Source organism: Knufia obscura (genome assembly GCF_036327395.1).
Source record: "Knufia obscura strain CCFEE 5817 isolate CBS 148926 chromosome Unknown scaffold_19, whole genome shotgun sequence".
Lineage (NCBI taxonomy): Eukaryota > Fungi > Ascomycota > Eurotiomycetes > Chaetothyriales > Trichomeriaceae > Knufia > Knufia obscura.
This window is the reverse complement of record NW_027042705.1, coordinates 73,753-98,051: the sequence shown is the minus strand read 5'-3', so window position 1 is coordinate 98,051 and position 24,299 is coordinate 73,753. Positions and strand designations below refer to the sequence as shown.

The 24,299-nt window shown below is 51.0% G+C and overlaps 8 protein-coding genes across 8 annotated transcripts; 4 read left to right on the top strand and 4 right to left on the bottom strand.

Moving 5' to 3' along the window:
* Window positions 1-99: 99 nt before the first annotated feature.
* PMZ80_010616 (uncharacterized protein) lies at window positions 100-837 on the top strand (the record flags this gene model as incomplete). The annotated part of the gene is made up of 1 exon (XM_064879005.1): window positions 100-837. One exon carries the CDS (start codon window positions 100-102, stop codon window positions 835-837), a length of 738 nt encoding a protein of 245 aa, XP_064725166.1.
* A 1,181-nt stretch (window positions 838-2,018) lies between these two features.
* Window positions 2,019-5,741, bottom strand: CLU1 (Intracellular distribution of mitochondria; the record flags this gene model as incomplete). Its single annotated transcript, XM_064879004.1, has 1 exon — window positions 2,019-5,741. One exon carries the CDS (start codon window positions 5,739-5,741, stop codon window positions 2,019-2,021), a length of 3,723 nt encoding a protein of 1,240 aa, XP_064725165.1.
* A 4,500-nt stretch (window positions 5,742-10,241) lies between these two features.
* Window positions 10,242-12,188, top strand: PMZ80_010614 (uncharacterized protein; the record flags this gene model as incomplete). The annotated part of the gene is made up of 3 exons (XM_064879003.1): window positions 10,242-10,928; window positions 11,063-11,622; window positions 11,681-12,188. 3 exons carry the CDS (start codon window positions 10,242-10,244, stop codon window positions 12,186-12,188), a joined length of 1,755 nt encoding a protein of 584 aa, XP_064725164.1.
* A 554-nt stretch (window positions 12,189-12,742) lies between these two features.
* PMZ80_010613 (uncharacterized protein) lies at window positions 12,743-14,818 on the bottom strand (the record flags this gene model as incomplete). Its single annotated transcript, XM_064879002.1, has 1 exon — window positions 12,743-14,818. The coding sequence occupies one exon, from the start codon at window positions 14,816-14,818 to the stop codon at window positions 12,743-12,745; it is 2,076 nt and encodes a 691-aa protein (XP_064725163.1).
* A 485-nt stretch (window positions 14,819-15,303) lies between these two features.
* Window positions 15,304-17,484, top strand: BRE1 (E3 ubiquitin-protein ligase bre1; the record flags this gene model as incomplete). The annotated part of the gene is made up of 2 exons (XM_064879001.1): window positions 15,304-15,435; window positions 15,502-17,484. 2 exons carry the CDS (start codon window positions 15,304-15,306, stop codon window positions 17,482-17,484), a joined length of 2,115 nt encoding a protein of 704 aa, XP_064725162.1.
* A 333-nt stretch (window positions 17,485-17,817) lies between these two features.
* ADI1_2 (1,2-dihydroxy-3-keto-5-methylthiopentene dioxygenase) lies at window positions 17,818-19,002 on the bottom strand (the record flags this gene model as incomplete). The annotated part of the gene is made up of 1 exon (XM_064879000.1): window positions 17,818-19,002. One exon carries the CDS (start codon window positions 19,000-19,002, stop codon window positions 17,818-17,820), a length of 1,185 nt encoding a protein of 394 aa, XP_064725161.1.
* A 538-nt stretch (window positions 19,003-19,540) lies between these two features.
* On the top strand, window positions 19,541-21,833 carry PMZ80_010610 (uncharacterized protein; the record flags this gene model as incomplete). Its single annotated transcript, XM_064878999.1, has 2 exons — window positions 19,541-20,336; window positions 20,389-21,833. The coding sequence occupies 2 exons, from the start codon at window positions 19,541-19,543 to the stop codon at window positions 21,831-21,833; spliced, it is 2,241 nt and encodes a 746-aa protein (XP_064725160.1).
* Window positions 21,834-22,439: 606 nt separating this feature from the next.
* PMZ80_010609 (uncharacterized protein) lies at window positions 22,440-23,846 on the bottom strand (the record flags this gene model as incomplete). The annotated part of the gene is made up of 1 exon (XM_064878998.1): window positions 22,440-23,846. The coding sequence occupies one exon, from the start codon at window positions 23,844-23,846 to the stop codon at window positions 22,440-22,442; it is 1,407 nt and encodes a 468-aa protein (XP_064725159.1).
* Window positions 23,847-24,299: the final 453 nt, after the last annotated feature.

The following is a 24,299-nucleotide window of genomic DNA, read 5'->3' as shown; positions in this document are numbered from 1 at the left end:
CAGTCCATCAGAGCGACTGACTTATTGAGGTGAGAATACTGACTGCACAGCATCCTGCACTACACCTGGTCTCGCCGCTACCACAACGCAGCACCAAGTATGGCAGACCAGCCACAACATGCACCAAGACTCAGTCGCTACCAAACAACTCGACCAATCTTTCCTCCGACACAGGATCGCAAAGTTATTGTAGCCCGCGTCAATGACTACCTCACGATTCAACTCCGCCCATTTGCGCCCAACGACCTAGAGCATGTCCACCGTCTCCGCACCCAGGAGGCAGTAATGGTCAACACTGAAATCGGAACATGTGACCCCGACCTCGCAACATCTCAACAGTGGATGGACCGCTTTCTACCACCTAATGATGCCACCACATTCGGTTGGATGATATGGGCGAGGCAAGATGGTGAGCCGTGGGAGCACATAGGCAATATGGGCTGTCACCGTACTGACCCGGTACCTCACTTGGGATACATGCTTAGGACTGAGTGGTGGGGTAAACGGATTGCCACGACAGCGGTACAGGCGTTTCTGAATGCTTGGTGGAAATTAGAGAGACGAGTGATGGAGATCGATCCCCAAAACGTGGACGACGAGCACAAATTGCATTTGATGGGATTGGAGTGGGGTCAAGACGAGCAAGGCTCTGCTTCGAGCGAAGGCATGAAAGTTGTGTCAGAGATCCTGCTTGCTGAAGTTGAGCATCGAAATCCTGGCAGCATCAAGGTAGTTGAGAGGTGTGGCCTCACGTACCGTGCTCGTGAGACAATCACAGTGGAGCGCGGCTCGTTTGTCCTGCTCGATTATATTGCCTCCAAACCTACTGCTGGCTGAACACCTTTGCTGCCTGAGCTAAGCTCTTGTCATTTTCACAGGCCTCGACGATTACATGAGCATCATCTATGTTATATGCGCCTGCGTCGCTGAAGGCGAAGAGGACCCCCTAGTGTTCGGTGTTCACAGCATAGGCAGCCCTAATTCGCCAAGGAAGCTGAGGTTTTTCGACGTCCATGTCGATACTGGTATGGTTAGCAGCTAAGACACCTACGACATTCGAGTTGTTCTATTTCATGCAGTGTCACAACTGAACCCTCGAATGACGGGAAGTCGTGCAGACGGTCACTGAACCTGTCATCGTGTGTGGAGGAGGACAGTGTGAACACCATAAGCACGAGTGTCAGGGAGTTCGAGACACGAACTGTGAACAACTAACAGGAATCATAGTTGCCTCATGTGTTGCCTTAGCAGATACACCTGGGCTCGCTAAATCTTTCAGACCGTTAGTGGTATCACACAAGGTTATGAAATGACTTTGCTGGGTGCTCATATGTATAGGGCCGACCACGAAGAGCACATTGAGGTTGGTTAGCATGGCGAGCAGTCACCTGAACAACTAGTAATTTGTGTCTGACCGTCGTACCCGTGTTCGACTGCGGTAGGGCAGACGTGCATTTCAGAAGGAGAAGCAGTCGCTTCACGCGGTTGACTACAGGCATACTATCTTCTCAATCTGCACTCTGCGTCTTATTGATTTGCACCTTCCGATTTATTCCCCCTTCTTCAACCGCAGTCTGCGACTTACTTACCTAATGGCGTAGCCTACGTACCACAGTATCCATGCAGAAATCACCAAAAGAAGAATCCTGATGAAGTGGGGAATCGTGCTTTCGACATTTTTATACACTGTTGAACTATAGCTGTACACTCATACAATATCACCTTGCCTCCAGCAACTGGTATAATCGAACCTTGAGATCATCGAGATCATGTAGCTGGTCATGTCCGGGCCTCGGACGACAGTATGTCCTCACTTCCCGAATATGGCAAATTATACAGCCGCCAGTAATATGCTCCAGCCCAACTCTCGATGCAATGCGACAGTTTTCTTCGTCGTGTCTCACGGCGATGCGGGACTGTAACGATTAATCATACGTTTGCAAATGGCAGTCCGGATATGCAGTATTATTCAGTTGACCCTGGGTAATCACGTTCTGTGAAGAATGCTCGCTGTTCTCCTAAGCAGCAGCTGTCGTCTTTCGGCCTCGCGCTTTCGGATTGAGACTCTTCCTCTTGCTCTTGGTCTTAGGACTAGCCATGTCCCCACCCTCGATGAACCGCAACAATTCGTCGATGCTGCGCATATCTGCACCGCTTGCTGATGGCGACGAGGTCGACGTTGTTGTGGTACCGTTGGCAGTCGTGGCTCTTGGTTCAGCAGTCGATGCATTCTGTGGTTGCAGGCGTGTGCCGCTTCGCAGACGAGATGGCATCTGCATGTATTTGATGCCTCGCTTTTCCAGGTACTGGGCTTGCTTGGCAATGTTGACGGCGTTCTGAGTCAGCTGCTCCAGCCACGTCTCAGCTTCTTTGGTGTTGCGGTCTTCGGGTCCAAGCTCGCTGAGGAAAGTATTGTATGCGTCTCTCATCTTGTTTACGGCACCCTTGGCATCTCCATCCAGGGCGAGTGCTTGGGCAAGCTGGAACAAAATTGTGGCAGCGTTGATTGACTGCTTGCCGTAGAATTCTTCGCAAACCTTGAAGCAAGATTCGAACCATCTTCGTGATTCGGCGTATTCTTTCAACGACTGGAACATAACGGCGGCATTGTTCATTGTGGTGATTGAGTCGGGATGATTGGGTCCGTAGATGACCTTCCACACGTCAAGCGCATGACGTACATATTTCAGGGCACGTTTCGTGTTGCCCACGTGGTGTTCGAACAGGGACAAGTTGAGGTAAGCAAGGATGGTGTCGTGAGAATCTATGCCAAGAGTTCGTTCTGTGACGATGACAGCCTTTCTCGCGAGTTCGACTGCTGCCTCCTTCTCATCTGTCTGATAGTAAATTGTCGATAGGGAGTGGTACATCTTGGCGACCTCTGGGTGTAAGATGCCATATATCTGCTCATGTAGGGATAGAGATTCAAGCACAAGCTCTTGACCAAGCTGTTTCTGACCTTGTGCTAGCGAGATTTTGCCGGCTTCAAGCGCTTCTTCTGCCAAAGAACTTTTCGGTGATGCGTCTTTGACAATTGGTGTGACATTCAGTATATCATCAGGCACGAATGTAGTCGACCGCTTGGCAGGTGTATCAGCCACAGCAGGAGATTCTGATCGAGCACGAGCCTTCTTGCTCTTCTTTTTCTTGTTCTCTTCGTGATGTACACCATTAGACGCGTCACCATTTGTGGCCGACTTCTCTGTAGCGGCGTCTTTCGTGAATGCAAAATCTCTTGCTGCAAGCTGAATGCCATTTTTCAGGCAGACTTCTCGCAGAAGCTGCAGCGGCTTCACAGCAGATTGCCACTCCTGAGACAGATCGTATCTGTATCTCATTTGGACTTGTTGTTCAATATCTTTGGCGAGCTTTTCCGGCGTAAGTTGCTGGAACGAGTAGTCAGCATCAGGATAGAACGACTGTTCCTCACCAATCTCAGCTTTCGGCGAAGCATCCACTTGTTGACCGAGCAAACAATTCAGCATGTGTGAAATGCATGCTGGCGCAAAGATAGAAGGCAGATGTCGAAGGTAATTGTTCGCAATATGCTTAAATGATCGCGCGATCATCTCCTGCACGGCGACAGTCACAAATGCTTTGATGCGAGTGCCTTTTTCTTCAGCTTGCTTTGCTAGCAGGCCAAGATACCGTAGGTTGATACCTCGCTTGTGGAGCAGTTGTGTGAGCGCAATGCCATCCATGGGAAAGCCCACGTCGCTCTCGTATAGGTCGTGAATGAGCTCTGGGATGACTTTGGATCGCAGAAAGTCGCAGACAGCTCGAACTTCTTTCTCGTCTTGCAAGTATTCAGCCTTCTCTTCATCTGTTTGCGGAACCTGGCCGCTGCATACGTCTGGATTGAGAGCCAGATCAAAGTTGGAGAGGTCGACTCGGTCGTGCTCGGCTGGCTTCTCATCACCTTCGACGTCTTCCTTCTTCTCTTCAGTCTTCTCCTCGGTCTTTTCCTCGTCGTTCTTTTGAGCTTCGATCTCCTTTTGTTCAGGCTTCGCCGCTTTCTTCTTCTCGACCTCAGCCTTGACATATTCTTGCATCTTGCTTCGCCAGTAGGCTTCGACTAGCTCCAATCGCAGGATAGACATTCGGTGAGGGTATTTGTTGTCATCTGCCTCAGCTGCGACTTGCTCATGCCAGGCCACATCGAGGGGAGCTATTCGGTAGAGGTCGAGTACGTATTTTCGGCCATCCGTTCCAAGCAGACCCTTGGTCTCCACACTGCCTTCAAGGTCATGTTTCTTGCCCTCTTTGTCCCAAACGGCATGCTTCTTCACGTGTAGAGCTTTCGATAGCTTCTCGAATACAGGCACGAATGCTTCGTTCTCAGTGACAACATCTCGACCCTCAACTCCACCATAGTCGATCTGGTGCTCACCTGGCTCCCTCTGCTTGAAGATACCAGGCACGATGCTCTGACCAACGATGCGCTTGCCCAGGTAATCGACTACGACCGTACCAGGAGTGAATAGTCCTTGAATGTCGAGCTGATTCACTGCTTTGACGCCAGTCACATCCTTGCCAACGGCTACTCTGGCAGCTTCGTCACCTCCTTCACTAGCGAAGGTCTGGACACCGTCCGCGCCGAACGAATAGAAGATATTGTTGTAGATGAAGATCTGAGCATCCTTGCCTTCAGTCGGGTTGAGAGGAGCGACTTCGCCTTTAGCTACAAGGACAGCACCATGAGCAGCAGCATCGTTGTAATCCGCAAAGAGTTTCGAAGTCAATCGTTCTCTGAAGACACGGTCTTGTAGTGTTTCTCGCGGCAGCTCTTTTGTGGTTTGAAACTCCTCGTTCCAGTCTCTTAGGTTTTCTGCACCATCAGAACCACCAATCAGATATGCTTCTTGCGATCGGGTCTGGTCGGACTGGTGATGCTGTGCGGCGGATGGATGCACAATCCATGGATTTGCCGGAATAGCATTCTGGAAGGGAAAGGTAGTAAGGAGGTCTTTTTCACCGTTGACCTTCTGCAGCTCAAGGAAGGAGGAATTGAAAGAGGGTGACAGCAGGGAAATGAGGCCCAGTAGCGAGTGGCCACTGTGGTTTTTCGGTGCAGGTTTCGGGAAAGGATCGAATTTGTTGCTGGAGGATCTGTTGACGAAGAAGCCGCTTATGCTAGCAGTGATTTGGTGCTGTTCGCCCTCGTTAGTGGTGAGAATAAGGTAAAGCAGATGACCACGCTGGCGCAGATGGTGTGGCGGAGGGTTCCATTGAGACACAGAGAGAGCCTTGACAGTCTTAGGCAGAGTGTTCTGGTCCTTGGGCAAGATGGTGTCGATTTCTGGTTTGCTTTCCATATCGTAACCAGCCAGAGAGCCCTGTGTATCTGCCGTCTTCTCTTTTGCATTCTCAGTGGCCACGGCCGAGCCGAACAGATCATCATGCAATGAAGTGCCAGCACAAATTCCCTGCAGCTGGTCGGATCGGTCTCCAGCAGCCCCTATCAGCTCTCTCATACGGACCAAATGCATCCGGGCCTCCTTCTCCGTGTATGGGTCTTCGACAAGGGTGATCTCGGAGTCGGCCTTGAGATCCTTGACCTCGGAGAGCTCGACAAAATCATTGATTCGTTCCCCATTGTGCTCGAGATGAAAGCAGGTGTACTGGAATGTTTCTGGTGTCTCTACGATGGATTGCCTCAAGTCCTGGCAGCTTTCCTGGCTCGAGACAGGCAATGTCATCTTGTGAGGCTTGTGGGGGAGCTTGATGTTGACCTGAAACATGGTCGCAGCGTTTGGATCATCATGATCATGGTGATGATGCTCGTGGTCGTGGTCATGTTCGTGCTCGTGGTCGTGCACTCCGTTCGTCAGGGACTTTTCGTCTTGTACATCTATACATTGGCATCAGTAATTGCGCAAGTTCTGGACAATGTTGCTTCTGTACCATTTTCAATCTTCGCATCACCGTTGGAAGCAGCCATTAGAAGAGGTATTGAAATTGGAGTTATAGTACAAGTCAAGGTATTGTACACCACGAAGTTAACAGCCCTGGAGGTCTAATGACGGTCGAAATGAATGACGAAAGGATTAGAATACAACAAGAGCTTGAAATGGATATACTGTACAGAGCATTCGAAGAAGATGATGACCAGGAGATGAGAAGACTGTCTGGAAATTGTAGCATGCGACTACGTTATGATTCTCATAAAACATTTTGGAGCTGCAGTTGTTTCTAGCCGAGAGCCAGCCAATGATAGCATCGCTGAAGAAGATGCTTGTTTTCTGTTCGGGTCATGCCGGACAACTGCTCCTTTGCCTTTTTCCCTTCAACACTCCAGGAGCTCACTTTGCTCAATATACGTGGTTCTCATTTGGACAAGGCAGCTGCAACCCGACGAGAACAACTCTCTCATATGTCGCGCATCGGGATGACCGACGAGAGTTCAAACGACCGCACGCATGACTCGTCCCCTGCACAGCTTGACAGTATCCTGAGCTTAACCCAGAGCCTGCGAAAAATGGATAAGTCTCAAGTAATGCTCGCACGCAGCACCAAAGTAAAGATAAGTAGTCATCAACTGTCGCCTGTTTACGTTCTCCGGCTCCTCAGTGATCCTGGCGATGACTGCTGAAATGGCATGCCTCAAGGCTTTGGAACATCTGTCTGCCGGCGTTCCTTCTCTGCTTTCCAAGCCTGAGATGTCCGCGATCCCAGTTTCCGTCTCTTCTCCTTGCCATTTATGCCATCGTCCTCTCCATCCCTCCTTTCTCAGATGCCCACGATGTCGGAAGCTGGTGTTCTTTGTCTTTGTGTCAACGCCTTCCCAAGTAGTCCTACGCAGATCTTAGTGTCCTGGAGCAACAGACACAAGCACGAAAAGCAGTTGAGCTGCCCTTACTGCATCCGGAACTCTAGGAAGACATAGGTGGCCCTTGTTCAGTCTCGAAGCCCTTATGCCCTATCATCAAAGCAGCGAATTAGGACCTCTGGGTTACGTCAAATCATTCTCATTCATTCATTTATTCAGGAGCCAGCTATCTCATGTCCTTCGGACCTGCCATACTTTTGGTATCTGTCTAAGACAACAAGATCATGGTGGTCCATTAGCAGCGCTTTCGATTCTGCTATACCTCCAGCTATGTATCCCTGCGCCTCTCGTCTTCCATCTTCCTAGCTTTACTCCCTAGAATTTGCCGCTAGGCCGTTGCTGAAGGCGGTGGTGGTGGGGGAGGTGGTGATTATGGAGGAGGTGGTGCACTGGTAGTGGTGATTGTGGAGGAGGAGGTGGTGGTGTTGGAGGAATTGGCCATCTATCGCTGATTCTAAGTGGCCCACTGGCCTTCGAGTCCCAGGTCCGGTTGTACAGGACGACTCTCTTCTTGGTAACCTTGCCCGGCGCCACCACAAACTTCGGACGACCCGCCGCATCTGGAAATTATGTACTGTTCATGTGGATTGACTGGTATTGACGTCTCTTATTCTTGTATTCGCCTGTCACATGCATACCGTCCTTGTCCTTCTTCTTCTTTCTCCTTCCCTGACCAGTTTGGAGGTCCAGGTACGGGTGCTTTCATCGCGTGCTATGCTGGAGTGGATATTGACCTTGTTATCTGGATGTGGATCGTTACTTTCCACCAGGTAAGGACCAAGGGTGTTCTGCAGTGCTGTCATTTCATTTCGTGATGGCATGTTCTGTGATCCGGTATAGTAGTTGGAGTTTATGTGTCCAGCAGTGGCACCGGGCGTTGTTGTTTGGGCCGTCATTGTGAACGAATCGGTTGTGTGCGGATAAAGATCCAGAGCCACACCTTGATGGACAGGTGAGAAACGTTTGTTTGATTGTACTGGCATAGGATGCAGGATTCGGAGTTATCGATCGAGGTTCCGCGAGCAGGTGTGGCAATACTGCAGGCAATTGCCTAACAACGAAGTGGTGGTGGTAGCCTCATACAATCGCTTTTTCCTATAAGCTCCATACGATTTGAAGCCTTCTCGATGTCGGCGAGCAGGGAATGTTGAGCCCAGATGCGGTTGTATGCTTCGCCAACATGTAGACGTCTTGCCCAGTGCCCAGTAGACCCTTCCACTCCCACCATCGTCACAGCCCCCAAGGTCGATATCGGCAATCGCGTGTAATGTGCTCTAATGTGAAAGAGAGTGCCTCGCAGGATATCATCTCGTTGTCCAAGGAGTATGTCTTCATTGTTCAAGAGATATGTGTCTATGTGCTTGACCCTCGCTCAGGGTGTGGACCTTGCTTTTGGCGTTGATGGTGCTCCGAGTGTTGCTGTTTGCAGGGATGATGGCCTTGGTCTCAACGCTGCTTTCGACGACTCGCGGCTTAGAGTACTGCACCTCGAGCAGGATATGATGGTCGATCGCCTGTTCCTGCTGTAGTAGTCTTTCTGCCTGGTTGGCTGACAATACCGTCCCTGTACCCCCGGTTCGGGGTTCTAAGGGGTAGACTAGGGTGCTAGTACCTTGTAGAATCTAAGGAAGTCGCTGTAGTACCTGTGAAGATATGATTCGATTGGTAAGGGCTTCGTGGTAGAAATGGATGGGTTTAGAATATATTGTACGATTGCCAAGTCTTCTCTTCGTGTCTTTGACAATGATAGAGACAGCGTGGCTGACCTGAGCCAGTGAAAGGGCGGTCCTCTAAACCATGTTGATTGACTGGGTCGCGAGCCTGTCAGATGGGTGAAATGCCCGGTCACACAAGATGAGGTGATCTCGCCTAACTGAACTCAGGATATATGCCTCTACTATTTGTAATTGTAGTTCGAGTGAGAGGCTCAGCACTTGAAACGTAGTAGCAATTTGTCGTGCTCTGAAAATTGATGGAGGAGGGCCGTACGCTGTATCGGGAGGATCTGTCGCTCGTCCAGCAGCAGCGACCTTCACAATTTGTGCTATATACCTTGCAGCAACCGGCGCATCGTGCATGGTCACATACATGTGTCTCACCATCCGACCAGAGGCTATCGAGCGTAAGAATGTTGTCGAGGCGGTCATGAGGGCTAGCTAGACCTTGTAGGCATCATGATACTCGAGCTTCTGCTGCCAGCTTGTGATACCGCGAAGGGCTTTCAATAGTTCGCAGTCCAGCATCTGCTGAGGTTTCGCGGAGTGGACCGAGTCCGCGGTCATGCCGAACCGCACTTGGCAAACCTGTTCAGAGCTGTAGTAGAGTTCGGCAGGTCTGCCACTTGGTGCGACAATACGAGCTGATGTTGCTGGGTGGGCTGCGGTGCACGTAGGGCTCCTGGCTATCTCGTCCGAGTCGAGAGTTTAGGCCTGGATAACTCCTGATATGTGTATCGAAGTGTGCCGCACCGCAACCTGGAACCTTAACATAGTATATTGTCAGATCTTGGCTATCTTGCCCGCCGAGCTGTCTGTACCTTATGCGGCCGGTCCTGTTATTGGAGCATCAACATGACGATTCAGATGGGGTAGCGTGTTCTTTGTGGAAAGCGTCCAGATGAGAAGGCAGGCCTTCGGCGACCGTAAAACCACGATGTCACGGGCAGGAGCGGATGAAGCAAGCCGAGCAGAATTCTCAATTCACGAGTCGTGATGACTGTTGAGTGGTCTAGGTCATTGCCTCGGGACGCGCGAGCGGCTCAAGCAGCAGTGACCTAGTAGGACCCTGCTGCGCCCACTGCTGCCTTCAGCCTCTGCATCATATGGCGCTAGCAGATTGCACGTTTCATTGTTCCTGCATGATCCGTTCAGAGAGCCACTGTCAAAGGTGCTTGACGTGTCCCAAAGCTTTGGCTGCGGAAGTCGTAAGTAGCACGTGCTACTCTGCCACCACTACTAGTCTAGCGCTAGCGTATTCCCCTTTTGATTGGTCTCCACAAAATGCGCGACAACTTCAAGTTGCTGAACTCGGCCAAGAACGACAGCTCCTAGATCCGAATGCCAGCTGTAGGTAGAATCTCGATTTGACCATCCACAACGAACACGCTCTTGTCATTCCTTCTGTGCTTCGGAGGCAGCTTGTAGTATCTTGTCTTGACCAAGTCATTCATTGCGTTCATCGTTCTTTCACTGTCTTACCATCTGGACTACAATTGATTACATCAACATTTATCGTTCCTTCGCACGCCATTGCCGCAAGCAGCAACGTCGATGTGATCGCACTTGGCTTGGTCATATGTGGGGAGTCCTGTTCCATGCAGGTGTGTAGGCCGTATAAGTTGCATTGAGAGTCTCATACACGATCAAAACATCTAGTGGGCGTCATTAACACAAGCCCTGGTGGGCGCCACAACATGAAACCGCTCAGACCGCTGGTTGGCAGGCGCATAATCTATCATCACGTTGCTTGTTACTCACGACCATTTGCAACATCAAGATCTGTTCGCCAATATCAAAATCCACGGCCAGATCCATCACCACAGACGGGCCCCGATCAGCCAGATGTATCTGAGGATGAACCTCGAAAAGGGAAAGACGACGGTCCTGGCTGGAAAAGCACAGCGTGGAAGATGTTCGAGTCTGCTTCAACGACCTTCGCGAGTCTGGCAGTATTGGGCGCTGCTGGCTACGGCTATCACTTGTACTACAAAGCACTCGTTCTCCGAAAAATATCATTAGCCTTCGATCCAGGGGACCCCGTGCTCGACCTTGCAGCACCTACTCCTTCAGCTAAAGACGCTGTGAATGTTCAGGACGGCGACGTCGAGAAAGACGACGTTACGAAGGTCTGGTTCGAGCAGCCCGAGCAGAAAACTATCGACGCAATCATGTCCGGCCAGAAGAAAGGGCGGTATTACTTGCTCGTCGGAGAGAAAGGAACGGGCAAAAGTTCCATGCTCATAGAGGCTATGAGAAAGGTCGACGGTGATGGCATCTCTATGCTGGACGCGCATGCAGATTTGGAAATCTTTCGAATTAGGCTCGGGAAAGCCCTTAACTACGAATTTCATGAGGCAAGTCTCTCCAAGCAACCTACTCCAGTTTGGTCATACATTGATCGGCGAGGCACATGAACACATTGCACAATGCGTTTTGCCTTGACTGCCTAGGCGCTCAATTGCCCGGTTCGCCCGACAGCGGTGGCCGTCATACGTTAGCTAATGTTCTCGCATAGGATTATATTGGCAGCCTCTTCTCCGTACGCGGGCCAAGAGATACTACAGCTCTCCTGGATATAGAGCGGGCCTTCAACAAACTGGAGAAGGTAGCCTTAGACCGGAAAAAGAAGCAAAAGGGCCCAATGATAATTGTGATAAACTCCACCCACCTTATCCGCGACGATGATGACGGACGCGATCTGATTGAATTGTGTCAACAACGCGCCGAGCAGTGGGCAGCTTCGAATCTTGTCACGTTCGTTTTCAACAGTGATGACTACTGGATCTACGAACGCCTCAAATCATACGCTACTAGAATGGAGGTTGTTACCGTGCGCGACCTCCCCAAACCAAAAGCCATTGCCGCCCTCGCAAGCTACAGATCACGCTACTTCCCCGAGAAACCCATCGAAAAGCAGGAACTTTCCGACATCTACGACCTCGTCGGCGGCCGCATCAACTTCTTGAGTCGTGTGGCAAAATCGCACGACATGGCAGGCATGGCAAAACTAATCCTCCAGAACGAAAAGACATGGTTCCTTAACCGCTGCGGCATCCTAGGAGAAACAATGGATGAGTAAGCCCAATCCCCTTCCATATCAAGCGATCTTAACAAAGACACTAACACACCCTAGCGACGTAATGGACCAACAAAAATTCGCCTCCTGCGCCCAAGTCCTCGCCAAAGCCCTCGTCGACAAATCCGCAGAAATGGACACAACCTACGACCCCGAAATCGGCCATATCCTTCCGTCCTTCCCCCTTCACGAAGCCCGCCAGATCATGACCCGCGCCGACTTCATCGAGAAATACGACCACAACAACATCTTCACCATCGACTCCTCCGCCAACGTCCGCGCCGATAGCGTGCCCATGATGAACGCATTCAAGGAGATTTGCGCTGTGCCCGGGTTTGAGAAGTATCTTAATGAGACGCTTGATCGGATCGCGGCTATCGAGAGTATTGGGAGGACGCGGGAGCTTACGTTTAAGGATTTGTGGATTGAGCAGAATGGGACTATGAGGGGGGCGTATGAGGCGATTACGAGGGATAGTAGGGGGAGGGAAGTGGGTAAGACGGAATTTAGGGTTAAGCCTGATCCTGAGCCTGAGGAGGAAGAGGAGGGTGAGGAGGGGAAGTGAGGTGTGGACGGTCGAAGAAAGGAACGTTGGACGAGGTAGGACGTGCTAGCTGGATCTAGCCACGAGCCAGTCTTGACGTATGGAAGGGTCCGACAAATTGGAGGACGACGCGGATATTCTCTGTTAGGGTACCACGCCGCACGGGGATTTCTGATACTACGATGTTTTCGTTGGAGGAAGGAGCGACATGGACCGGTAAGGAGGAAGGTGCGCTGTCGATCAGGCAGGGAAGGAGCGACCCGGTGTTTGGACCAAACTGGAAGGCACGACTCAAGTGAGACATGAATATGGTTGCTAGGAAGAAAGCGCAATCTGCTGCGAAGACACTGCTGTAGCACTATCTATTTCTATCTGTACATAGCCATAAGCTGATGTTGATCAAGGCCCATATTTGTACATATGGACTATCAAGATACTAGATGATTCCAAAGTGTAAGTTTTCGAGGCGTAAAAGCAGTTTTCTTCAGTTGGGTATCACATCTATATGTAAGAATATCAGAACACGAATGCCGCCCAGCGCCAGCTCAAAGAACCCGCCTATTTGTACCAATGTCTCAAGCGCCAGGAATTCCAATCTCAGAAGCATCGCCCAGTCGCTCCTCAACACCCTCAAAGCCCTTGCTCTTAGCATTCGCTTGTCTGCCCTTCTTCGTAGTCGCAGTATTCTTCCGAGTCTGCTTCTTCTTCGCAGCCTGTGGCTGAGCGGTGTGTCGTCCTGTAGTCGTTGACCCAACACGACTCGCAGCAGCTGTACTCTGCCGGTCCCCAGCGATTGGCTGACCGTTGGCGTCCGTCGCGGCTGCCTCGCCATCCTGTCCTTCGATAGAGGGCAGAGGCACATCAGCTGCACCATTGCCATTTTCGTCTGGATGGGAGATGATACCTTCGTCCCGTCTGCGCTGTTCGTCCTCTTCACGAAGTTTCTTCTCATCCTCTTCCATTTGTTTGTATACGTCGCTGACGCTTCCAAACTCAAGTCCTGTCATTGTCGCGTAGGTTTCTAGGTTAACCTCTTCCTTCTGCCCCAAGCACCTCTGCACTTTCACCCAGTTGAGTCTCTCTTCTGCGTTGTACTTCAGCTTGACCTGTCGCCGGTTCTTGCCGGGTATCATATTACTGATCATTTTGAAATCCGTACCGAACATCTTAAGACCCTGGTAGAACTGTTCTGTGCTGAGGTCGTCCCACTGCTGTCCAGGTGCTATCTGAGAACGAGACGGACCAACAGTACTGCTGTTGACACGCTTGTAGATGTCTGTATCTTCCCTGACATCTTCCTCAAGGACTGCGTTGGCGACTAAAGTCGTGTCGGCCGCTCGGTCAATCTCACGAGACACTACCACAATGTTGCCATCTTGAACGACAAGTTCCGGAACATGTCCCATATCACCATCATTCTGGTCAGGTATTTGCATTTTGTCTTTCTTGCGACGACCTGCGAGATTCCTGGCAAGCCGATCCGCGGCATCTTCTTTCCGTCGCTTGAGGATCTCTGGCCAGTTTGCTTCCATCTGCTTCTCTATCTCGGACTTTTTGCCATATTTGTGCTTCTCGTCGCAAAGATCGAGCATAGTGGTAGTCTCTTCCTCAATCTCGTGCTCCTCGGCGTTCTCAGGGGTTGCTTTACGTCGTCTGCCAGGTGCGAGTTCTGATTGACCAATAGCATTAGCGACGATCTCAGCTGCTTGATCCTCAATGCTTTGCGATCCGCCATTGTTCTTCTTCGGCCTCTTTCGTGGTCGAGGTCGAGCAGTCGGCTGCTCGGTATCGTCACTTGCAGCAGGTGTCGAGGTGTCTGGTGCAGGGGTACTTCGTACAATTCCAGCGGCTATGTTTCCGACTCTTTGCAGCTGAGAGTTGATTCGATCCAAGGCTTCTTCTGCTTCAGATCGCTGAGAAGCGGTGGATTGGGCACGCCGTGAGGCCCGTGACGGAGGACGTTCTTGGGTCGGGCTCTGAGAGGGCTGCGTCGCGGGAGGTGTAGCAAGTGAAGGCTGCGAAAGGATCACCCTAGCGCTCCCTCTTGGGGGTTGCTTCCTCTTACTCCTCGGTCGAGGTGTCTCTGGGGACACAGCATCTTGGGTAGAGCTCGAGCTACCGCGATTTGCGTTGAGTGGTTCTCCTTGCTCTTCACTGCTTGCTGTCGTTGGCCTTGTAGCCTGTTCACTGGTCGGCTGTCCATTGCGATCGGCGGATCGTGGTTTGGGAGTAATGGTATTCTTTTCCGGTCTTGCCTTTTGGTTGGGCCAATTTGGAGTCGGTGGCCGTGCCACTTCTGGAGCACTCGGCTCAATAGTTGGAGCTACTTCGACGGTGGCTACTGGCGGTTGTATCGGGTCTTCAACATGCACCTCCAGGACGTTCTCTTGTCTAGGGATATCTTCAGCCAGCTGTGCCTGGGGCTCAACATTTTCCACTGCACGAGGTTCAGGTTGCAATTCGGTAACTTCTGCAGCAGTCTCGGTTGGCTGTGATTGTGTCGTGGGAGCAGACTTTTCAGGTTCTACAGGAGGTGTAACATCAGGCTGGGGCTGAGATTGAGTCGCTTTGCGGACAATGTTTCGTCTTGGTGCGACTTTTGGAGCAACTTTCGCTCCAGGTTTGCGGATTACCGAGCTGAAGGAAGACATAATGGCAGAGGGTGATTTTGTTTATTTGGAAGAACAGATATCATCTTGGTTTGGCTATCGCATTTCGCAGGGTCAGCACATGGGTTGTTGGGTCTGCATGGTGAATTGGAAGGAGCACCTGGTGAACAAAAGGGCAATTACGATCATGAGTTGACTCCCCGCAGCCGCTTCACGAAAGTCCGTGCCGCAATTTCACGCTATCCCGTATTGAAGCTAGTGCAAATCTGTGCCAAGGCTCGCGGCTGCGTACTAATAAACTTGCAGGAAGGACTTGAACATCTTTGATCTTACAAGCACACCTGTTTCGACAGCCATCAAACCGTCCACCCTCGCCCATCAATGTTACGTCTGTAATTCTATCGACTCGATGTCAGCTGTTCAGTCACCCTATTCGACTTGTTGTACTGCTATACCTTTCCGTATTCATGACGGCCGTTCAAGCACGAGCCCCTTCTTCTCTTCAGTCGCAGTCCAGCCTTATCAAGATGGAAGATCGCAAGCGACCTCTTAATGACCATCATGATTCTACACACCCTTCAAAGAAACAGGCTACATCTGCAAATGGCGCAGGCAAAGGCCATCGAGACGATGATATGCCTTGGAAAGACGACCTCGAGGTATGAGAAATTCCTTCAATCCCTACCCGGTTCGCGACCGATGGCTGATACAATATCCCACTATAGAAGGTACAAAAAGACGCTCTTTTGAGACAAGTCGGTGAATACAAGCGGGCTGTTAAAGACCTTGAAAGTCAATTAGCAGAACGCCGCAAGAAAGCACGCGACCATGATGATCACCTCAGAACCATCGATGCATGGTTAAGGCAGTTCATCGACGAAGTCAAGCTGCTAATGCCAGAAGAGGAGGACTCTATGGACGTAGACTCTGCTCCTTCGGCTCTACAATTCACAGATCAGAAAGATTTTGAGCAACATCTTCAAAGTCATGCCGCAAGTATTCAGTCACTCGTTCAGCGCCTCTCGACCAGATCCAAGGATTTTACCCCGGATGTCGCAGAACTGCATTCTAAATTTACGAAACTGTTGGCCACTGAAAAAGAACACCTGGCCGAGCTCGAGAAACTGCGCGCAGAGACAAGTGATCTTGACGAGCGCCTTCAGAACGCTTCTTTGCGCTACATGGTTGCTGAGAAGAAACTAGACCGTGCGCGGAGTGTTACTGCTGCAAAATTGGACAAGGGCATACTAATGGGAGGCACCACCTCTGCCAAAGATGACTCGACTGCTGTCAAGCGCGAAGACAGTCAAGTGAACGGTGTTTCTGATCATAGCGAGGATGTCGAAAAACTTGAAGCAGAAGTCAACAAGACCGCCGCTATTAATGAGAAGCAACAGGAACAAATCGCAAAACTCGAGGAAGAAAATGCCCAGCTTTCCAGCAAAGTGACAGAGCTGACAACAAAATCTTCTATGTTTACCGATGAAGATTACTCGAAGACAGAATTATACAAGCAGTTGAAGATCCAGCATGACGACGCTGTGAAGAAGCTTAATGATCTGGAAGCAAGTTCGACCCAACTGCGCGATGAGAATGGCAAATTTCAGTCAGAACGGACCAAGGTTCAAGAGCAGCTCGAAAACGAAAGTAGAAGCGCCATCTCAGAGAAGGACACCACTTTGGCCCAAACACAGACAGATCTGGCTCGCGTGAGAAACCACCGGGATGAGCTGATGGCTGATCAGGCAGTCAAGAAGGCATCTCTAGATGAACGAGCAGAATCGTTGAAAAAACTAAAGGAGCTGTCTTCTGCTCACGAGGATCGAATCAAAGCTCTCGAGTCCGAGAACGAGCGGCTGACGACACAAGCAGGCAATCTGATGGCTGTCTCATCTGAGCTGGACTCGATGAGTGCAGACGAATTGCGATCTAAATTCCAGGAGCTCGAGAAGAAGTATTCCATGATGAACGGCGAGCTTCAATCGATGTCTAGCGCTTACCAGAAGACGCAAAGATTGGCAAGTCAGAAGGTTGCAGATTATAGTGTGCTCGAAGAAAAAACGACAAAGTTGTCTGCGGAGAAGGCCAAGGCCGATCAAAAATACTTTGCAGCTATGAAGAGCAAAGAGACGCGCGATATGGAGGTGCGCACTCTGAGAATGCAAACAACAAAATCTTCAGAGCTGGTGTCGCAATTGAAAGAGGCAGAAGCAGCCTCGAGGTCTCTCTTGACGAACCTGGAGAAGCAACTAGCAGAAGTGAAATCTGCGCTGACCACCAAGACGAATGAGCAACAATCAGCGTCAAAGCAAAGCACAACTCAGGCATCTGAAATTGCAAGACTCAATGCACAGGTGACAGACTTGAAAAACACTCTTTCAACAAAAGATGCGAAGCTTAGCAGCACCTCGAGTGCTTGCAGATCTGCCGAAGTCGAGGCAGAGGGTCTGAAGACATCTCTGGCCGATACACGCAAATCGCTTGAAGCTTGGAAAAGCAAGGGCGCTCAGTCAGAGGAACATGAGCTTCTTCGACAATTTGCGTACTGCACTGTATGCAGGAAGGAGCTCAAGAACACAGTCATCAAGACTTGTGGTCATACCTTCTGCCACAACTGTGTGGATAAGGTCATTCAATTGCGATCGAGGAAGTGCCCGAATTGTGGCAAGCCATTCGGAAGCAACGACCACCAACGAATTATTCTGTAGGAGGACAGGTCGAGTGTACAAAAGAACACGATGGGCGAGGGGCACACATGGTGCCGCGCAAACATCCTCTTGGATATTCACAGAGGACTGGCGCTCTTGGTGGCGCACAAGCATTATATTAGAGCTATTGGAAAGAGCTTCTGTGTCGTGTCGCTGGCGTTGGTGCCTGTGTCATGCATCGAGCACTTGCCGAATACCCAGCATGTAGACTTTAATGAGATTCACAGCTGAATCATTCTTACTTTTCACCTCTCTTGCAACTTCGCCCAGTGATCTTTCTTCCTGTCCATGCCATGTTCCTCGGAAGTAATTGCATAACACAAGACCAGGCTACTACGATGTAGCCACAACTTCCTCCTCACGATTGCGGTGTGCACCATTAGCTCCTGGCCGTGCAGAAAGAGGAACTTCGTCGTGGTCATCCTGCTCCTGCTCATCCTCCTTGTCCTTCTGATCCTCGTCGGCAGCTTCCATACCCTCGATTGGTGGAAAGTGCAACTCCTTCCAATCTTCAATTTCCTCAATAATGCTCTTCAACCTGTCTCTTATGCTTTCCACGGCAAATGTGCCAAGCAGCAGTCGCAATGGCGGGTACGAACAATGGCCTAACTGCCAACACAGTTCGGCCGCTTTCACAGTACTCGTGGGCTGGTTGTCACCGATCCACTGCAACATACGCTGAGCATGAGATGCTGGCGAATCAGGCGAAGAGTACTGCGGCGAGGGACGTAAGACTCGGAAGTGCTGATACTTCTTGCCTGATGCCGTATGAGCACCACTCGCTGTATCAGGCCGTACTAGTCCTGGGGATGCCGACTGAACACGGTCGTCTCGTCTCAAATGACCAGATATTACAAGAGTGAGCTTGATATTGAACTGATCAACTTCGTATAGCATCGACTCGACCAACCCTTCAACAGCATATTTCGTAGCACAGTATGGTCCTAAACCCGGAACGCCTAGAGCACCCGAGGTGCTGCTGAAGATTAGATATCGGCCATCCTCACGCCCCCGAAAGTAGGGCAGGGACGATTGAACGATGTTTAGCGTCCCCATGAAGTTCGACTCGAACTGGTTCCGAACTTCATACTCATCCTGGTCCTCACATGCACCGATCACTCCATATCCATGACATATCGCAATCACGTCTATATCGCCGAAGCGTTTTAGTGCCTTTTCAAATACCGCATCGACCGAGGCTCGCATCCTCACATCACATAATGTGCCTTGGTAGGAGCTCTCTTGGCCAGGATACCAGTCTTGCATTGACCGGAGGCTGTCTTCAAGCTGTCTGCCCACTGCGCAGACTTTGTCACCATGAGCTATCGCTGAGTTTGCCAGTGAGCGGCCCATATGGCCTGATGCTCCGAAGATGAGCCATATTGCTTGCTTCGCTGGGTTTGATGGAGAAGGAGGATCTGTGCTCGGCGGAAGATGGACGTTTGGGAAGGAATGCGTTCCCGATGATAATGGTCTGATTACATCTTGGTTGGGAGATGCAACGGTTCGCTGGAACATGCTTTACCTATTGTTTCATACTGACTTCTCGAGCGCGGAGGAAGCATCCAGATACTGAGATAGCTGGAGAGAGTGGTCTTCGGAGAGGAGAGGGCAGGAAGAGCGTCTTTACAACTATCTTTATTCACGGGGAAGTGACTAGCTTCACTCACCGACGATTCTTAGCTACAATTTGCTGGCTTTGCTGACAGACTGGTCATGTTGCTAAGACAAATGCTGGATGAGCTGATGTGAATATCTTCGCTTGCAAGGAAATACATTTCTTGCTTCAAAACCATCACTTCAGTTCGCTCTCAACCTTGCCTGAACCTCTCGGAGCATTACCACGAAACGCTCCCGTCTTGGCAACGTCTTTTTGAGATACTCTATGCCTGCGAAGTTCTGAGCACGATGCCCCCAACAACGGCGTAGACCTGAGCATCTAGCACAAACTTACAGCAATACCACGGTATACTAATGATGTTGGTCTGACGAGGCTCTTTTTGGGCACGAGCACCTGCTCGATCCAGGACTTGCAGGGCGCGGCGGCCTCCCAAGCATGGTTCGGCCGACCGACGCTCCGGCTCCCAGTGGCAGTAGCCAGCGCAAAGGACCCGCCAAAAGTTCCAGAAACTTCAGTGCCAACGATAGGAACCATAGGCCCTCATACGCTGACCCGGACAATTACTTTTCACCAGCCAGAAAACCGCAGCGTTCAACTGCATATGCAACCCCACTCCTTTTTGACGACGAGGAAGAAGCATTGCGACGGGCTGGTGAACGAACACAAAACCGAAATTCAGTGCCGCTGACGGAAGAAAATCTCCAAAATCTTCAGGCTGCATGCGAGGCAAATTTACACTTTAATCACTCCGAAGAGGCTACCGACCCTCGATTTGACGATCCAAAATTCCTTGCGTTCATGCGGAAGACAAAATCAAAATCTCCAGAGAAAAAGAATTGGGCCAAACGCAAGAGTAAAAATCAGGAAGAACACCCACTTAATTTACCGCCTGAGCAACTGAAGAGATTGAGTGCACGCATGGCACGAGACGAAAAGCGTTCGTCGACCCAGATGGACGTCGATATGAGCGACAATGCCAGTAGTGAGGCTCAGGCCGACAGTGGCTCGACATCTCAACCACCTACACCCGGCGATAATACCCCGGGTGCCTTTCCGTCATCGGAGGCTCAGACGAATGGCGACCACACACGAGAAGATACCATGTCTCCCCCACCACCGCCTCATAGAGTAAACACTCAGCCTAAGATGGACCCTGAGGCCGCCAAAGCCGCTGGAAACAAGTTTTTCAAGGCCAAGGACTATGGTAGGGCGGTGGTCGAGTATAGCAAAGGTGGGTGAAGTTTACTAATTCTTTTTCTGATCGTGTGACTGACAATGGATAGCCATCGAGGCCGAGCCATCGAACTCTACATACCTCTCGAACCGAGCAGCAGCCTACATGTCCGACAACAAGTTCCAAGCCGCTCTTGGAGACTGCCTCCAAGCTAACAGGTTAGATCCTGGGAACGACAAGATACTGCACAGATTAGCCAGGATCTACACTTCCCTCGGCCGACCAGACGATGCACTATCACTATATTCCAGAATACCCAATGTCTCGGCGACCGACACCGGCGCTGCTCGAAAAGCAAAACAGTCTATTGAGATGGCCGAGAAACAGATCAACGCACCAGATGGAGACGGCAGAATGGCACTATGGAGTATAGATCAGGCCAAGCAGACTCTAGGATACGGCACACCCATGCCCCGACTGTGGCAGGTCCTACGAGCAAAAGCGAATCTGAAACTCGGCTCGTCTAACGCACTTGGTGAAGTTCAGAGCATTGCTCAGTCCTTGATGCGCGACAATCCAATGGATGCAGAAGCAATGACGCTTGCAGGCCGAGCATTTTACTTGAAAGACGAGAAGGGAGTCGGAAAGTCAGACTACCAGCGAGCAGAAGAATGTTTCCGAAAAGCCCTCTCTTTTGACCCAGACATGGCCGATGCACGAGACTGCCTACGCACAATGAAAAAGCTAGAACGATCCAAGAACGAAGCAAACGACCTCTACAAGCGCGGCAAATGGCAAGAAGCAGTCAACGCCTACGGTGAATCTCTCACCATTGACCCTTCGAACAAAATCACAAATGCAAAAATCCTAGGGAATAGAGCCCTTGCACGATCAAAGATAGAACAGTATGACGAAGCAAAAGAGGACTGCGACGCTGCGCTCAAACTTGACCCAACATACATTAAAGCCAGGAAGACGCGAGCCAAGATCACAGGAGAGCAAGGTGATTGGGAGCAAGCCGTGAAAGACTTGAAATCCCTAGCAGAAGACAACGCAGGCGACGCAGACATCCAGAAGGAGCTCCGAAATGCAGAATTAGAGCTCAAGAAATCGAAGAGGAAAGACTGGTACAAGATTCTGGGTGTGGCGAAGGATGCCACAGATAAGGATATCGAGAGAGCCTACAAGAAGAAGGCAGCTGTTCTGCATCCCGACAAGACGCAAGGCGATAAGGACAAGGAAGACATGTTCAAGGATTGTCTGGAGGCAAAGGAGACACTGCTTGATCCGCAGAAGAGGCAGATGTTCGATTCTGGGGCTGATCTTATGGAGCCTGGCATGGGCGGTATGGGTGGTAGTCCGTTCGGTGGTGGGTTTGGGGGCGGCATGGGTGGTGGCGTCCAGATTGACCCGGAGATGCTGTTCAATATGATGGGTGGCGGTATGGGTGGCATGGGTGGTGGTGGTCAAAGAGGTGGCTTCCCGGGTGGTTTCTCGTTCTCTAGTGGCGGCCCAGGAATGGGTGGTCAAAGAGGTGGATTCCCATTCGGCTGAGAGCCCAGTCAGTGGAACAAGGACGAAGACGAGCGCACATAACCAGATTGAGCACAGACGAGCTGGCGAGACGATTATCTGCATGCACTTGGAATGAAGCAAACCTTTGATGAAGGCTCACAGACGAGCTAGATACCAACCAGCGACCTACGAAGCATTTAGGCGATGATGATGCATACATGAAGATACGGCCTTCTTACTTACTACTGTACAGATAGACAAGTTGGCTAGCTAGCAAGCGAGCATTGGGCGGCGCATACGCAAATGAGGGGCGTTCTCACACTTACCTACATATGCATGAAATTTGAGAGGTCGAGCTTGGTGAGCTCGGAATCATTGATTGCATGGATCCATGGGAAGAGATAGACTGCTACAATAATAGCATAAAGGAGGTTTCTCCATCATCGTACACAACAGACATTCTTTTGAGTTTTATGAACATGCCGTTATCGTGTAGCTTGACTGAGATCATCGCTAGTATGCAGACCCACTACTACTACTCCTAGAGCATGCACCCATGCCGCTCGTACCTGCGTGCATGGTTCGCAACAAGCGATATAGAGAATGGTTTTGTTCATACAGGGGTATCACATCGCATAACAGTCATCACTCGTCATCCTCATCATCTTCGTCACCACCTCTTCTCCTCCCAGATCGTCGTGGAGCTCTGCCCTCGTTTGCATTTCTATTCCTACGCCTGCTCCCTTCAGCTCTTTCCTCCCTCTCCTCCTCTTGCTCTTGCTCTGGCTCTGGCTCACCTTCAGCCTCCACAACCCCACCCTGGCCCCCATTCCCAATCTTCAACCCAACAACTCCACCCAACGTCCTCTTCAACCTCCTCTCCAGCTCATCTTTCTCCATCTTCACCGGTCTCCGTCTCTGCGGCTCACCCTCCTCATCCCCATCCTCCCCATCCACCACAGGCACCTCCAAACCCCTCCCCTCCCCATCAACACCAAACCCATAAACCCCTCTAACCAACCCCGCCACACCCATCCGTCCAACCTCCCTCTTCCCCCTCGGACCCACAACCCACTCAACAACCTCCTCACCCCCACTATTATCCCTCCTCCGCTCCACATACCCCTCCCTCATCATCCTCGCGAGCAACTTCTCCACATTCGCCCCCTCAACACCCATAGGCGTCCATTCGCTCAAACTCAACCGACTCAAATACCGATGCAATTTCGCATCAGAAATCGGTTCCGTCGCATCCTCGCTTTCCTTCCCCTGACTGACTTGTTTTGCGCTGTCACCACCACCACCGCTAGGCGTATGCAAATACAGCAAACTCACGATGATAGTGTACAACGCCACATACGCACTTTCAACGCCCTGATCCGGCGCACGACTGGGAACTAACAACTCAGGTCGCGTCTTGTAGGCAGTCGGTAACGTGGACACCAATATCCAACTCTGCGCGCTTAACACGGGATCTTTCCTCCTGCCTTGTGTCTGTGTCTCCACACCACCACCCTCATCTTCATCTCTCGCTCTTCGCTGTGTAGCAGCCTCCTTCTGAGTCGCCTTCTGACTAGCCGCCTTCCGCCTTTCGTTCAGACCGACACGTTCACGACTCGGGAGATCAACGAGTTCCATGCCGAAGACGTCCCTCAATATAATCTGTGCACCGAGGAAGATAGAGCGGAAGTTTACCCTCGTGCTTGTACTCCCGGTATCGGATTTTAGGATCTTGGCTGTTATGTCTGTGCGGCGGAGGGGTTGACGTGCGTACTCAGATGATAGAGCGAGACGGACGAGTTTTTTGATCATGGTTTTAGACTGGGATTGGGTGTCGGCTGCTGGGTCAGCGTCGGCGTCGTTGTCTGAGGCGTCATTATCGGAGCGGGAGACGTCGCTGGGAGGTGTGCTTCTGCGTCGTTGGCGGCGTCGGGTCGATTGGGGCTGTTGTTGGGTTGAGCGTCGGCGTGGTGGGGAGTCGGACGGGGATTCTGCGTCTGATTCTTGGTCGCGGGAGATGGCGTCTGCGCGACGCTTGAGGGTTCGTGGCATGGTGGGAGGTGGGAAGGGTGTGTCTGAGGTTGCTGGTGGTTAAACACTTGAGTATGAGATAACGATCACAGAACGCTAGCAGCATGAACTTAAAAGTGGGTCGGTTCGACGCGTCGAGACGCGACGGGGCAATATATTCGTGCTTAATGCCTGAGGCATTCGAGGTCTATCATTCTCGTCCCGAAGTCCCGATTCTCTTCGAGCGAAGAGGTAACTTGCTCTGCATCGCTCGCAAGATGAACAAGTACCCGGTCCCTTGATGTTGTTGCATGCACACCGACAACGTCCAAGAATTCGAGTTTGTGAGTGAGCCAACATCGCAGAAGGATTTCGCACGTCCTCCTGCTGCTTGCCGGTAAAACGAAGTTCACAGCAAAGTGCCCGTATCTTGAAACAAGACCAACAACTTCTCAAAATCTGGCGACCCTGAGCACTCCTAGCTAACTAAGCAGC